Source organism: Heloderma suspectum, chromosome 7, assembly GCF_057233095.1.
Source record: "Heloderma suspectum isolate Gila_16-S chromosome 7, 16-S_ref, whole genome shotgun sequence".
In the NCBI taxonomy this organism is placed as follows: Eukaryota; Metazoa; Chordata; class Lepidosauria; order Squamata; family Helodermatidae; genus Heloderma; species Heloderma suspectum.
In genome coordinates this window covers 50,478,654-50,491,023 of record NC_139464.1, presented here as the reverse complement: position 1 = coordinate 50,491,023, position 12,370 = coordinate 50,478,654, and the positions used below count along the sequence as shown (strand labels likewise).

General features: G+C 43.5%; 1 protein-coding gene across 1 annotated transcript in view; it reads left to right on the top strand.

Annotated features, from left to right (window-relative positions):
• Positions 1-12,370, top strand: part of ANO4 (anoctamin 4) — a 183,989-nt gene that overhangs the window by 39,376 nt on the left and 132,243 nt on the right. Inside the window, exon 3 of the mRNA XM_084811771.1 lies at positions 12,175-12,311. Within this exon, the coding sequence (XP_084667897.1) occupies positions 12,175-12,311 (137 nt within the window). The remainder of the gene's footprint in view (positions 1-12,174; positions 12,312-12,370) is intronic.

Here is a 12,370-nt window from a genome sequence, read left to right as displayed (position 1 = left end):
ACAGCCCCGTCCTCCGCGCTTGCAAGAGAAGTGTGGAGCAGCCGAAAAGGGGCGGGGAGGGGGGTGTTCCGGGGCGGGGAGGGCGGAAATGCCTGTACGACACATCCAATGTGTTGTACAGCAGCCTCCTCCCCCTCTCAGCCCTCTCACAGCTAGACAGCCGCAATCGGCTGTCTAGCCAAAAATGCAGGGCAGGAAAAGTACGGCGGGAACGATCCCCTCTATGCTTCTCCTGCCCTGCATTGGATAGGTGGTCACCTCCAAGTTTGGAGGCAGCCGTCTATCTGAATAGGATTGTGCCCTTAGTTATAAAAAATAAATCTTTAAAGAGGAAAGTGGTTTGCTTTTGCTTTTTACTGGGATCATTTTGAAGTTGTGGTATTTAAAAGCCTTCTTTTGTAGACATAGCTATGCCACGAGCTGAAACTAGTTCACCCATTCCACTGCAATGAATTCATAAGCCAAAAATTGTAAATTCTGTTGACAGTAAAGGTATCTAGATGTAGACAGTATCGAGAGAAAATACTTAAAGATTATAAATACAGTGCTATAAGTAATTCAGAAGGGAGAAGAGAAAATGGCCAAAGGAAACTCCATGATTCTGGATTTTAAGTACAACCCAGTAGCACATCTAAACTTGTATGAAAGGATAAAATTAACTTGAACTGTCAGCGGAAGCCCATTGGCTCCCTCAGGTACTCAGGGAAGAGTCTGGGTGGGAAAGCAGTGGTGGATCATGTTCTGGTGCCAGCCCCTTAGACGGTGGGCATCTTGAAGAGGTGCCATGCCTGTGACCCCAATGTTGAATAGGTGCCATGCTTGTGGCCCAAATAGTGATCTGGCAAGTGTGGAGTATGTCTATACATGAAAGGGGGGAGAGACTGTAGTTGGTCCTTTGGTAGAAGGAACTTTTGGTAGAAGGCCCCATTCTGCAAAATTTGAGCAGAGATAAAAAGGAGGGGAAAAAGGGGAGACTTGATTACCCCTTGGCCAATGGTGCTGGTAGCTGGATGATGGGGTAGGGGAGAGGAGGGACAGACATTTCTCTAGTCTTACCTGTACAAGTATTTTCAAGACATTCGTATCTTGGTCATGCTTTAGCATAGAGGCACACAGATCTATGCTCATGCCAAGGCCCCTGAAGTCTGTGATGGAATGTCAGTTTTGGGGTAGGGGGAGAGTTTTATACTGCCACCTTTCCCCTGTAGCCCATCATTTAGGTGAACCAGGGCTGTGGGATCATTGTGATGAACATTTCACTGCTTAATAAATGGAAGTATGGACTATAAGATATTGCTTCAGATTGTTCTCTCTTCCCTACCCCTGTCAGAGATGAGTCTCAGCCCTTTCAGATGTCTGACAGCTCTGATTCTGAGTCAGAGTTAGAACTGCGGGATCAAAGCATGGGGGAGGGACCCTCCATAGAGTGCCTAGACTCTATGGGAGGGATTCCTTCAAAGGCTTTGACAAACGGATGGCCCAGGCTGAATCCCTGCCCCCTCCTTCCACTGTAGGAACTCAAGTTTCCAAGGAGGAGGAAGACGGGCATGACTTCAGAGATGCTAGGCACATTGCAAAGCTAAGTGGGAAAAGTTAGGGGCAGGGCTCAGATGCTCCACCCGGATAGCCACTCTTAGATGCCAATGTAGGAGGGAGCCACCCTAAGGGGGCGGCATCACTCTGAAGATAGCTTGGCCGGGAGGTTCATACCCAAACTGCCGGCAACTTCCTCTATCCTCTGGTTCATCTCCTTTAGAGCTGGAGGTGGTCTGAGAGTTTCCTTGAATCTGCATTTATAGAGAGGCTAGTCTCTAGCAAAATAAATTAGCCTGAAGCTTTGTCTATTGTAGTGTTGATTGTGAATGGAAAGGATGAACCATTTCTGACAGCCCCCCATATACATGGTATGACCAGTGTGAAGTGGAACAAGTCCATGTAGGTGACCATTTTTCAAACAGAAAAATGTAAATTTGAGCCAGGTACCATACAGGTAGAGCAGGCAACAATTTCTCCTATTGTAGGATCATTTTTTTAGCCAACAGGACCACAGGAATCACTTGTATCCCTGTACAGAATAGACAGATAGCTCTTATCGCTTTATATGGTTTGTGGAGGCCCTGTTTAGCATAACTGCATTTTAAAACAGGTTTCTGTAAACTGTGCTTAAAATATGACATGTTCAGTTTCAGTGCAGAATACAGATACACCTTCATGGGAATTAGACTTCACAAGGGCAAAGTACTAACAGGAAATGTTTGAAATTGGTTCTAGTATCTTTTATACAATATTTCTTCGCTTAGTTTGCATTCTAAGGAGGCTAGCAGCAGAAAGATGAACAGAATAAGATGTATAAAGATATTTCCTTTTCACTAAGGTTAGAAAAAAATTGCAAATGTTGCTGGATTGCCAGCATTCTTATTGTTCAGCAGCTTAGAGGGGGATGTTGTAGCTAAAATTGTTAGATAAAATCATTCCAGTACAAGGGGGAAAAAATAAGTTTAAAAAAGAGAATGAAAAACTGTGGTTACAAAAATGTAAGAGCAGCGACAAGTGGAGACCCACAATTGGCATATTTTGCTCCTATTCCTCCCCCCACCCCACCCCCTCTGGAAAAAGTACAGAAAAGGGGAACTAAAATGATCAAGGGGCTGGAGCATCTCTCCTGTGAGAGAAGGCTACAACAGCTGGGATCGTTTAGCTTTGAAAAAAGGAGGGTAAGGGGAGACATGATAGAGGCCTACAAAGGTATGCATGGTGTGGAGAATGTGGATAGGGAAACATTTTTCTCCCTAAATACTAGAGCCTGGGGTCATCCTATGAAGCTTATCGGTGGTAGATTCAGGGCAGATAAAAGGAAGTACTTCTTCACACAGCGCATAGTTGAACTATGGAATTCGCTACCACAGGATGTAGTGCTGGTCACCAATTTGGATGGCTTTAAAAGGGGGTTAGACAAATTCCTTGAGGAAAAGGCTACCAATGGCTACTAGTCTTGATGGCTATGTACTACCTGCAGTACCAGAGGCAGTGAACCTATGTACACCAGTTGCTGGGGAACATGGGTGGGAGGGTGCTGTTGCGTTGGTGTCCTGCTTGTGGGTTCCTGGTCGACAGCTGGTTGGCCACTGTGTGAACAGAATGCTGGACTAGATGGACCCTTCTTCTGATCCAGCATGGCTCTTCTTATGTTCATGTATGTATGTATGTATGTATATGTATGTATATGCGTACATGCAGGCTACAATCCTGTTCACAGTTATGGGAGAGTTGGAGCCAATCTACATGTGTGATTTACTGCAGAGGAAAAGCACTTCAGGGTCATTCAGGACAGATGATGTTGTGGCCACTCCACTGCAACCCTGCTGCTCCCCCGTCTAAAACATGCATTTTCCGAAAGTCGTTGTAGCACATATTTTACCTTAAATGTGGTTCCTGTGCACTTCAGCTGCAGTGTGCCCTATTCACCCAAATTAAATCCTGCATGCTGGATGTGCCTAGGGGTGTGTCTGTGCCTGGCTGTGACTTTTGGTCAAGGGGTGGAGCCATCCCCATTTCCTCATTTTCTGCCATTGGCAGTAGCCTGCTTCCTCCGCCTCTCCTCAGCTGTCTGTTTCTCTGCTGTGGCAGTGGCGGCTGCTTTGGAGGAGCACAGCCAGGCGAGATCGGGAGAGAGGGGTTGGGAGAATAGCCCGCGAGGTCTACCCACATGTAAGGAGCAGAAGTGAGAGATTGAGCCAAAGGGGTGGTGAAGGGATGCCATAAGGAGCTGCCATTTTGCTGCTGTCTGCCCTCCCCACTGCCTCCTTGAGCAGCCTGCCCTCCCCACCACCACTGAGAAAATTGGAGGGCCTCCCCCCAGGGGCAGCTTTCCCATTAGAGGCTTGACTCATTCATAGAATGCAGCCTGTTTTCTCCATTCATAAAAGTGCTGTTTTAATCTTTAATCTTTAAACTGGTCCTTCCTCTCCAGCAGGTACCAGAGGGTAGCACTGGGAGAGGAGGTGTCGGACCCATGGCCGCTCACTTGTGGGGTGCCACGGGGTTCCATCCTCTCCCTGATGCTATTTAACATCTATGTGAAGCTGCTGGGGGCTATAATCAGGAGGTTTGGGGTGCGGTGTCATCAATATGCGGATGACACACAGCTCTACCCTTTGTTCAAATCTTCACCAGGGTTGGCCATGGAATCCCTGTCTAAATGTCTGGAGAAGGTGAGTGGCTGGATGGGGAGGAGTAAGCTGAAGCTGAACCCTGACAAGACCAAGGTACTTTTTGTGGGAGACAAGAATAGGTGGGGGGATGTTGACCTGGTGTTGAATGGGGTACGGCTACCCTTGAAAGCCGCTTCATGGATCACTGCTTTGTGGTGGCGAAGGGGCTTGTGTAACTCAGTGAAGCCATAAGCTATGCCATGCAGGGCCACCCAAGACAGACAGGTCATGATGGAGAGTTCTGACAAAATGTGGTCCACTGGAGAAGGAAATGGCAACCCACTCCAGTATTCTTGCCAAGAAAACCCCATGGAACGTATCACAAGGCTAAAAGATATGATGCCGGAAGATGAGCCCCTCAGGTCGGAAAGTGTCCAATATACTAGTGGGGAAGAGCAGAGGGAATTTCCAAGTACTGCCAGAAAGAGTGAAGCGGCTGGGCCAAAGCCGAAAGGACACTCAGCTGTGGATGTGTCTGGTGGTGAAAGGAAGTCCGATGCTGTAAAGAACAATATTGTTTAGGAACCTGGAATGTCAGATCAATGAATCAAGGTAAGCTGGAGGTGGTCAAACATGAGATGGCAAGATTGAACATCGACATCTTGGGAATCAGCGAACTAAAATGGACAGGTGTGGGTGAATTTAAGTCAGGTGACCATTATATCTACGACTGTGGGCAAGAATCCCTTAGAAGAAATGGAGTAGCACTCATAGTCAACAAAAGGGTGGGAAAAGCAGTACTGGGGTACAATCTGAAAAATGATAGAATGATCGCAGTACGAATCCAAGGCAAACCATTCAACATCACAGTAATTTAAGTCTATGCCCCAACCACTGAGGTTGAAGAAGCTGAGGTTGATTGGTTCTATGAAGACCTACAGCACCTTCTAGAACTAACACCAAAAAAAGATGTCCTTTTATCATAGGGGATTGGAATGCTAAAGTAGGAAGTCAAGAAATCACCAGGATAACAGGCAAGCATGGCCTTGGTGTACAAAATGAAGGAGGACAAAGGCTAATAGAGTTCTGCCAAGAGAACACGCTGATCATAGCAAACACTCTTTTCCAACAGCACAAGAGGCAACTCTACACATGGACATCACCACATGGTCAATATCAAAATCAGATTGATTCTGTACTTTGCAGCCAAAGATGGAGAAGCTCCATACAGTCAGTAAAAATAAGACCTGGAGCTGAGTGTGGCTCAGATCATGAGCTGCTTCTTGCAAAATTTCAGCTTAAATTGAAGAACATAGGGAAAACCACTAAACCATTCAGGTATGACCTAAATCATATCCCTGATGAATATACAGTGGAGGTGAGGAATAGATTTCAGGGATTAGACCTGATAGACAGAGTGCCTGAGGAACTATGGACGGAGGTCCGTAACATTGTTCAGGAGGCAGCAACTCAATCCATCCCAAAGAAAAAGAAATGCAAGAAAGCAAAGTGGCTGTCTGATGAGGCTTTACAAGTAGCTGAGGAAAGAAGGGAAATGAAAAGCAAGGGAGAAGGGGGAAGATATATCCAACTGAATGCAGAGTTCTAGAGAATAGCAAGGAGAGACAAGAAGGCCTTCTTAAATGAACAATGCAAAGAAATCGAGGAAAACAATAGAATAGGAAAGAGTAGAGATCTCTTCAAGAAAATCAGAGATATTAAGGGAACGTTTTGTGCAAAGACGGGCATGATAAAGGACAAAGAAGGCAGGGTCCTAACAGAAGCAGATGAGATTAAGAAGAGGTGGAAAGAATACACAGAAGAACTATACAGGAAAGATCTTAATGTCCCTGATAGCCATGACAGTGCAGTCACTGAACTTGAAACGGACATCCTCGAGAATGAAGTCAAGTGGGCCTTAGGAAGCATTAGTAACAACAAAGCTAGTGGAGATGACAGTATTCCAGCTGAGCTGTTTAAAATCCTAAAAGATGATGCTGTTAAAGTGCTGCACTCAATATGCCAACAAATTTGGAACACTCAACAGTGGCCACAAGACTGGAAAAGGTCAGTTTACATTCCAATTCCAAAGAAGGGCAATGCCAAAGAGTGTTCAAACTACCGTACAATTGCGCTCATTTCACATGCCAGCAAGGTTATGCTCAAAATCCTACAAGCTCGGCTTCAGCAGTATGTGAACCGAGAACTACCGGAAGTACAAGCTGGGTTTCGAAGAGGCAGAGGAACTAGAGATCAAATTGCCAACATTTGCTGGATCATGGAGAAAGCAAGAGAATTCCAGAAAAACGTCTATTTCTGCTTCATTGACTACGCTAAAGCCTTTGATTGTGTGGATCACAACAAACTGTGGCAAATTCTTAAAGAGATGGGAGTACCAGACCACCTCACCTGTCTCCTGAGAAACCTGTAGAGGGACAAGAAGCAACTGTAAGAACTGGACATGGAACAACCGATTGGTTCAAAATTGGGAAAGGAGTATGACAAGGCAGTACATTGTCGCGTGCTCATTTAATTTATATGCAGAGTACATCGTGAGAAACGCCGGGTTGGATGAATCACAGGTTGGAATTAAGATTGCCGGGAGAATTATCAACAACCTCCGATACGCAGACGATACCACCCTAATGGCAGAAAGCGAAGAGGATCTAAAGAACCTCTTGTTGAGGGTGAAAGTGGAGAGTGCAAAAGCTGGTTTGAAACTCAACATTAAACAAACTAAGATCATGCCATCTGGCCCCATCACTTCCTGGCATATAGAAGGGGAAGAAATGGAAGCAGTGACAGATTTTATTTTCTTGGGCTCCAAAATCACCACAGACGGTGACTGTAGCCATGAAATTAAAAGATGCTTGCTCCTTGGGAGGAAAGCTATGGCAAACCTAGACAGCATAGTAAGAAGCAGAGACATTACCTTGCCAACAAAGATTCGTATCATCAAAGCTATGGTTTTCCCAGTAGCAACATATGGCTGTGAGAGCTGGACTACAAGGAAGGCTGAGCGCTGAAGAATCGATGCCTTCGAACTGTGGTGCTGGAGAAGACTCTTACAAGTCCCCTGGACAGCAAGGAGGTCAAATCAGTCCATCCTAAAGGAAATCAACGCTGACTGCTCATTGGAAGGACAGATACTGAAGCTGAAGCTCCAATATTTTGGCCACCTAATGTGAAGAGAAAACTCCCTGGAAAAGACCCTGATGCTGGGAAAGATTGAAGACAAAAGGAGAAGGGGACGGCAGAGGATGAGATGGCTAGATAGCATCACCGATGCAATGAATATGAATTTGAGCACACTCTGGGAGAGAGCGGAGGACAGGAAGGCCAGGCGTGCTATGGTCCATGGGGTCATGAAGCGTCGGACACGACTTAACGACTGAACAACAGCAACAACACCCTTGAAAGACCAGGTCCTCAGCCTGGGGGTCATTTTAGACTCCCAGCTGTCCATGGAGGCTCAGGTGTCAGCTGTGAGCCAGACAGTATTGTACCAACTCCATCTGATATGGCAGCTGCTCCCCTGCCTTCCCGACCATCTGCTCCCATCGGTAGTACATGCCCTGGTCTCCTCTCATCTAGACTACTGTAATGCACTCTACGTGGGGTTACCCTTGAAGATGGTTCGGAAGCTGCAGCTGGTGCAGAACGCAGCGGCTAGCCTGATTAAAGGCAGCCGCCACTTGCTGAAGGTGTTGCACTGGTTACCAGTTGTTTTCTGGGCCAAATTCAAAGTGTTGGTTTTGACCTTTAAAACTCTATACAGTTCCTGCCCAGCCTATCTCAAGGAGTGCCTCCAGCAACACCAGACAGGCCGCTTAACAATCAGCCTCGGATAGCCTTCTCTCTGCCCCATCAGCCAGGACAGCTAGGCTGGTGAGGACGAGGGAGAGAGCCTTCTCTGTGGTGGTCCCCACTCTGTGGAACTCCCTCCCTAGGGAACTCTGCCATGTCTCCTCTTTAATGAGCTTCTGCCACACACTGAAAACTTGGTTATTCAGGCAGGCATCTGGGGTGGGTTAAGGTATTTTTAAATAATGTTTTAATGTATAATTTTACTGTTTTAAATTGTACTGTTGTACATCGCCCAGAGTTGGCTGGGTGTTCGGCCAGATGGGTGATTAAGAAATTTAATAAAATAAATAAATAAATAAATAAATAAATGTATACTCCACTTTTCTGGCTGTGTGTGTCCCGGATGAACCAAAGTTGATTTAATGAAAATCCGCATTAAACCTGAAAGCGCTTCACATTCGGATGCCTTGTAGCTCCGGCCCAGGTCCCATTGAACTCCCCTCAGCCAGCGCATCAGAGTCAACTTCCTCAAGAGCCGAAAGGTTAATTCTATGTATATAGCTATGCTTTGTTGAAACCTCACATCAAGGTGAAAATTGATATGGATTTTGTGCTGCAACCCTGTTGTACTGCAGACTAGTGTTTTTATCAGACATTTTTAGAAGACAAGTGGAAGGAATCAGAGATGTATTGCTAATTTTTTTCATTATTTAACTCTTTGCATTGCAAAGGGTAGTCACTAGCAGCCTGATAAAACACTGGGACTAAATGTCTGCCTCACTTTGGTGACTAAATTTGCTGTCGATATCCGTAGCTCTGAACAATGGGAACAGACATGACTATGGAATTATTCCAAGGATCTGGTATCTGTGTGATGTCACACATCACGATTTTGTTTTTCCTGTACTGTGTATACACATGCACACCTGTGTGAAACATTGATTTATTATGAGATGGTGGCAGAAGGCTCTTGCTGAGGCAAGCTGGAATAAATAAAACCTAATATGGTGGTGTAAATAAGACTATTTGCTTATTCAAAACACATATAGTAATTACACAGTTAAACCACTGCAACTCTGTAATTGCGTGTAATGTTTGTCAGTCTCCATATAAACTGTAACATGATGGTATTGCTGGTAATGGTAGGGGAGAGAGGTTAAAATAGAAGAAAATCTTAGCAGATGTTGCAACTAGAACACAAGCCCCCAATTTGACAAGGGCTTTATGGACATGGTTTTCTAGACACCTGACATGTGATTGTAGATCTCCATGGGCAAGGTCAGTATTAACACCATTCATGAAGCGGATGTGCTGTGATGTGCCATTTATTTACTTACTTACTTACTTATTCAGTTTATAACCTGCCTATATACAAATACTCTAGGTGGCATACGAAGTTACATGTTTGACTTGCACACCTAGATACATGCATGTCTGGGCATGCGTGTGCACGCACACACACACACACACACACACACACCACATGGCAATGTTACAGTTATACCCAGACTATAAAATAGAAATGGATGTGTCATGATGCACCTGTAGATGTGTGACTATAAATCGTTTTTTCTTGGTTGCTGAACATTATACAATCATTGTAATAGTGTAGCTGAGTCATTAAACACATTAAATTATTTTATGTGAATCATCTCTTGACAGATCCAGGACATTGTATGTCCTTTTATCTATTGTACTTAGGGTAGTAAAACTTTTAACACTGACAGGCTGAACTGCTGCAACAGTATGGAATCTTGTTCAGGAACATTCCAGCTACTGAGAGAACAAAAAATGAGGGAAGAGAGAGTTCAAAATTGTCAGTTTGACTGGGATGAAAACCTTCCACAAGCCTTAGAGACAAAGGTAGCTTTGTGGGGAAGGCTGAGGACCCAGAAGGGTTCCCAAAAGGTACAAAAGCCAAGGGACAAGGTTGCTGAACATCAGGTAGAAAGAAGGTGATGTACTGAGAAACAGGAGCCTGAAGAAAGGGTAGGTGTGAGGAAAAGGGCAGTGGAGGCAAGAGGTACCTGGAGGTGAGAAAACTCTAAAGAAACCTCACAGTGCTTAAGTTTAGGAGTAGGGCTAGACTCCCCATTAAGCAGAATGAGGTAGCTGCCTCAGGCAGTTGAGTTTGTGTATTATGGAAAGGTAGCAAATTGTTAGCTATTTAATTTATTATTATTGTTTTTTGTTTTTTTTTTACTCTCAGAGAGAGGTGCTTATACAATTCCCTGCCCCAGGTACCAAACATAACTTGGCCAACCTTGGGTCCTGTGCAACTTGACTTGAGGTAGGGGGCACCATTTGCTGTTCTGCTTCAGGTAGCGCAATGTCCTGGGCCGGCCCTGGTTAGGAGGGCCTTTAAGCTGTTGTGGGGGTGAATGTGGGTGAAGCAAGAGACCTAGGAAAACTGACCAACAAATACAGTAGCTAAAGGACATAGGACAAAGTAGATTAAAGAGCAGGAATCCAGGGAAACAATAAATTGTTTGGGGAGCATGGGAAAAGGAGGAATAAAGGAAAAAGTAAAGCTGGGTCATTGAACTGTTGTCAACTGCCTTGGTTGGTTCCAGAAAGGTGGTATAGAAATACAATTTTTAAAAGTTAAAACTTGATTTTGGATATAGGGATAGGAAAGGAGTACAAAATAAGGAAAGTTTAGAAGTCTGGAGGTGAACTATGGAGCTAAGCAGGCATAGAATTATTGGTCTATAGTTTAGACTCTCATAGGTAGCTGTAGCCTTGGCTGTCATTATACGGTTGCAACTGACAAGCTTAGAATGACAACAGTGACCATGAATCAGGTGGTTGCTGTATATTAATTTGAACTAATTAACCAATTTGGGGGAGTACATGCTTCTAATCTTCAGAAATTATTACATAATAAAAACACTAATACTTGATTACTCAAGCTTTGTGGAATTATTTCACTCTAAATGGTTTCATGACTTTCAGCCTATAGAGGTAAATCAGTGATTTTTTACACATGAATGAGATCACCATGTCATTAAACTCACCTTTAATAAGTAAATAAAAACTTTTATTTTACACAGTATGTTGCTTATAATTTCTTGTGCTTTACACACTGGTATATTTATTTTAATTACATATTTAGGCAGAAATTCAGCATCTGAAGTTTTTCTCAGTATCTTTATTCTGAGAGGCTTCACTAGTTGAATATGTACCTGTCATGCACTGTAAATGGCATTAGAGCCTGGCCATTAAAAAAAAAAGTGGCAAACTTTATGTATTTATTACATTTCTATACTTCCCAATAGCCAAAGCTCTCTATGGAGAATATGGCTTGTATTAGAATGTCTACAGCTGAGCTGAATATTTGAAGTGTGAAAGATTCAGCCTGAATTTGAGTTGGGGAGTTTGAATAAAAGAATGGTGAAACCACCTCCCCTCTTTTGCCTTTTGGGGATGAAAGCAGATTTTGCAGTTCCCCTGCTGCTGCTCCATGGCATTTTGCATATTATATTGACCGAGTAGATTCTGAAAAATGCATACATCTCCAGGTACAAAGTGTGACTTCCTTTTGGATTTTCTTTTCCTTTTTAAAGGAAAAATATAGAAGTATTGAGATGTGACTATTCTGTCTTTTAAGTAGAGTCAGTAGAGGGTGGGGGATCTGTTTAAATGTAAATGATACAACATATTAACCAGATAATAGAGAGCTGTGTTTTTTTCAATTGGGGGTTGGGGAATAGCTATTTGGAACTGTGGTTTTTTTTCTCCTTAAAAAAAAAAAAAAAAGGCTTATGCCTCATAGAACTTGAAAAAATGTTTTATAAACTATTCTGAATCACATAGGACTGTCATAAAGATCAATAAGTGAGAGTGGAATACCTGCTGGAGGTTAAGAAGCTACAAAGTTATGCTAATGTACTGAGAACTAAAAGATTGTAGGCTAAAGCAAGGGAGGATGTGCACATCAACCACTGCTTACTTGAAGCTGCTGCGTTTGTGTACACATGTGAGTGTGTGCGCATGCACGCGCGTGCGCACACACACACACTGATATATGCATAATATCACTCTTATCTACAGAAATCTGTCATTTTCAAATGATTGGTATTGATTTTGAAGTTTACTAAATATGCAGAATTGATGAGATAATCTTAATCCAAAGATTAAATTTTGTGTTTATGGGCAATGCCAACATTATTTACTTACAACATCAATGTTTTAACTTTTTTTCATTTCTTTTTAGTAGCCAAGGATGTCAATATTTTCTTTGATGAATTAGAAGGTGTAACCAGCCCTTCCAAAGATGATGATTCTTTGCTTCACCATGGTAACTTAACAAGTACTTCAGAGGATACTAGCAGATTGGAGGCAGTGGGAGAGGTAAGAAACTTTATTTGTGTAAATAAATAAACTTATCTTGGGGTCTCCATTAAAGGAAT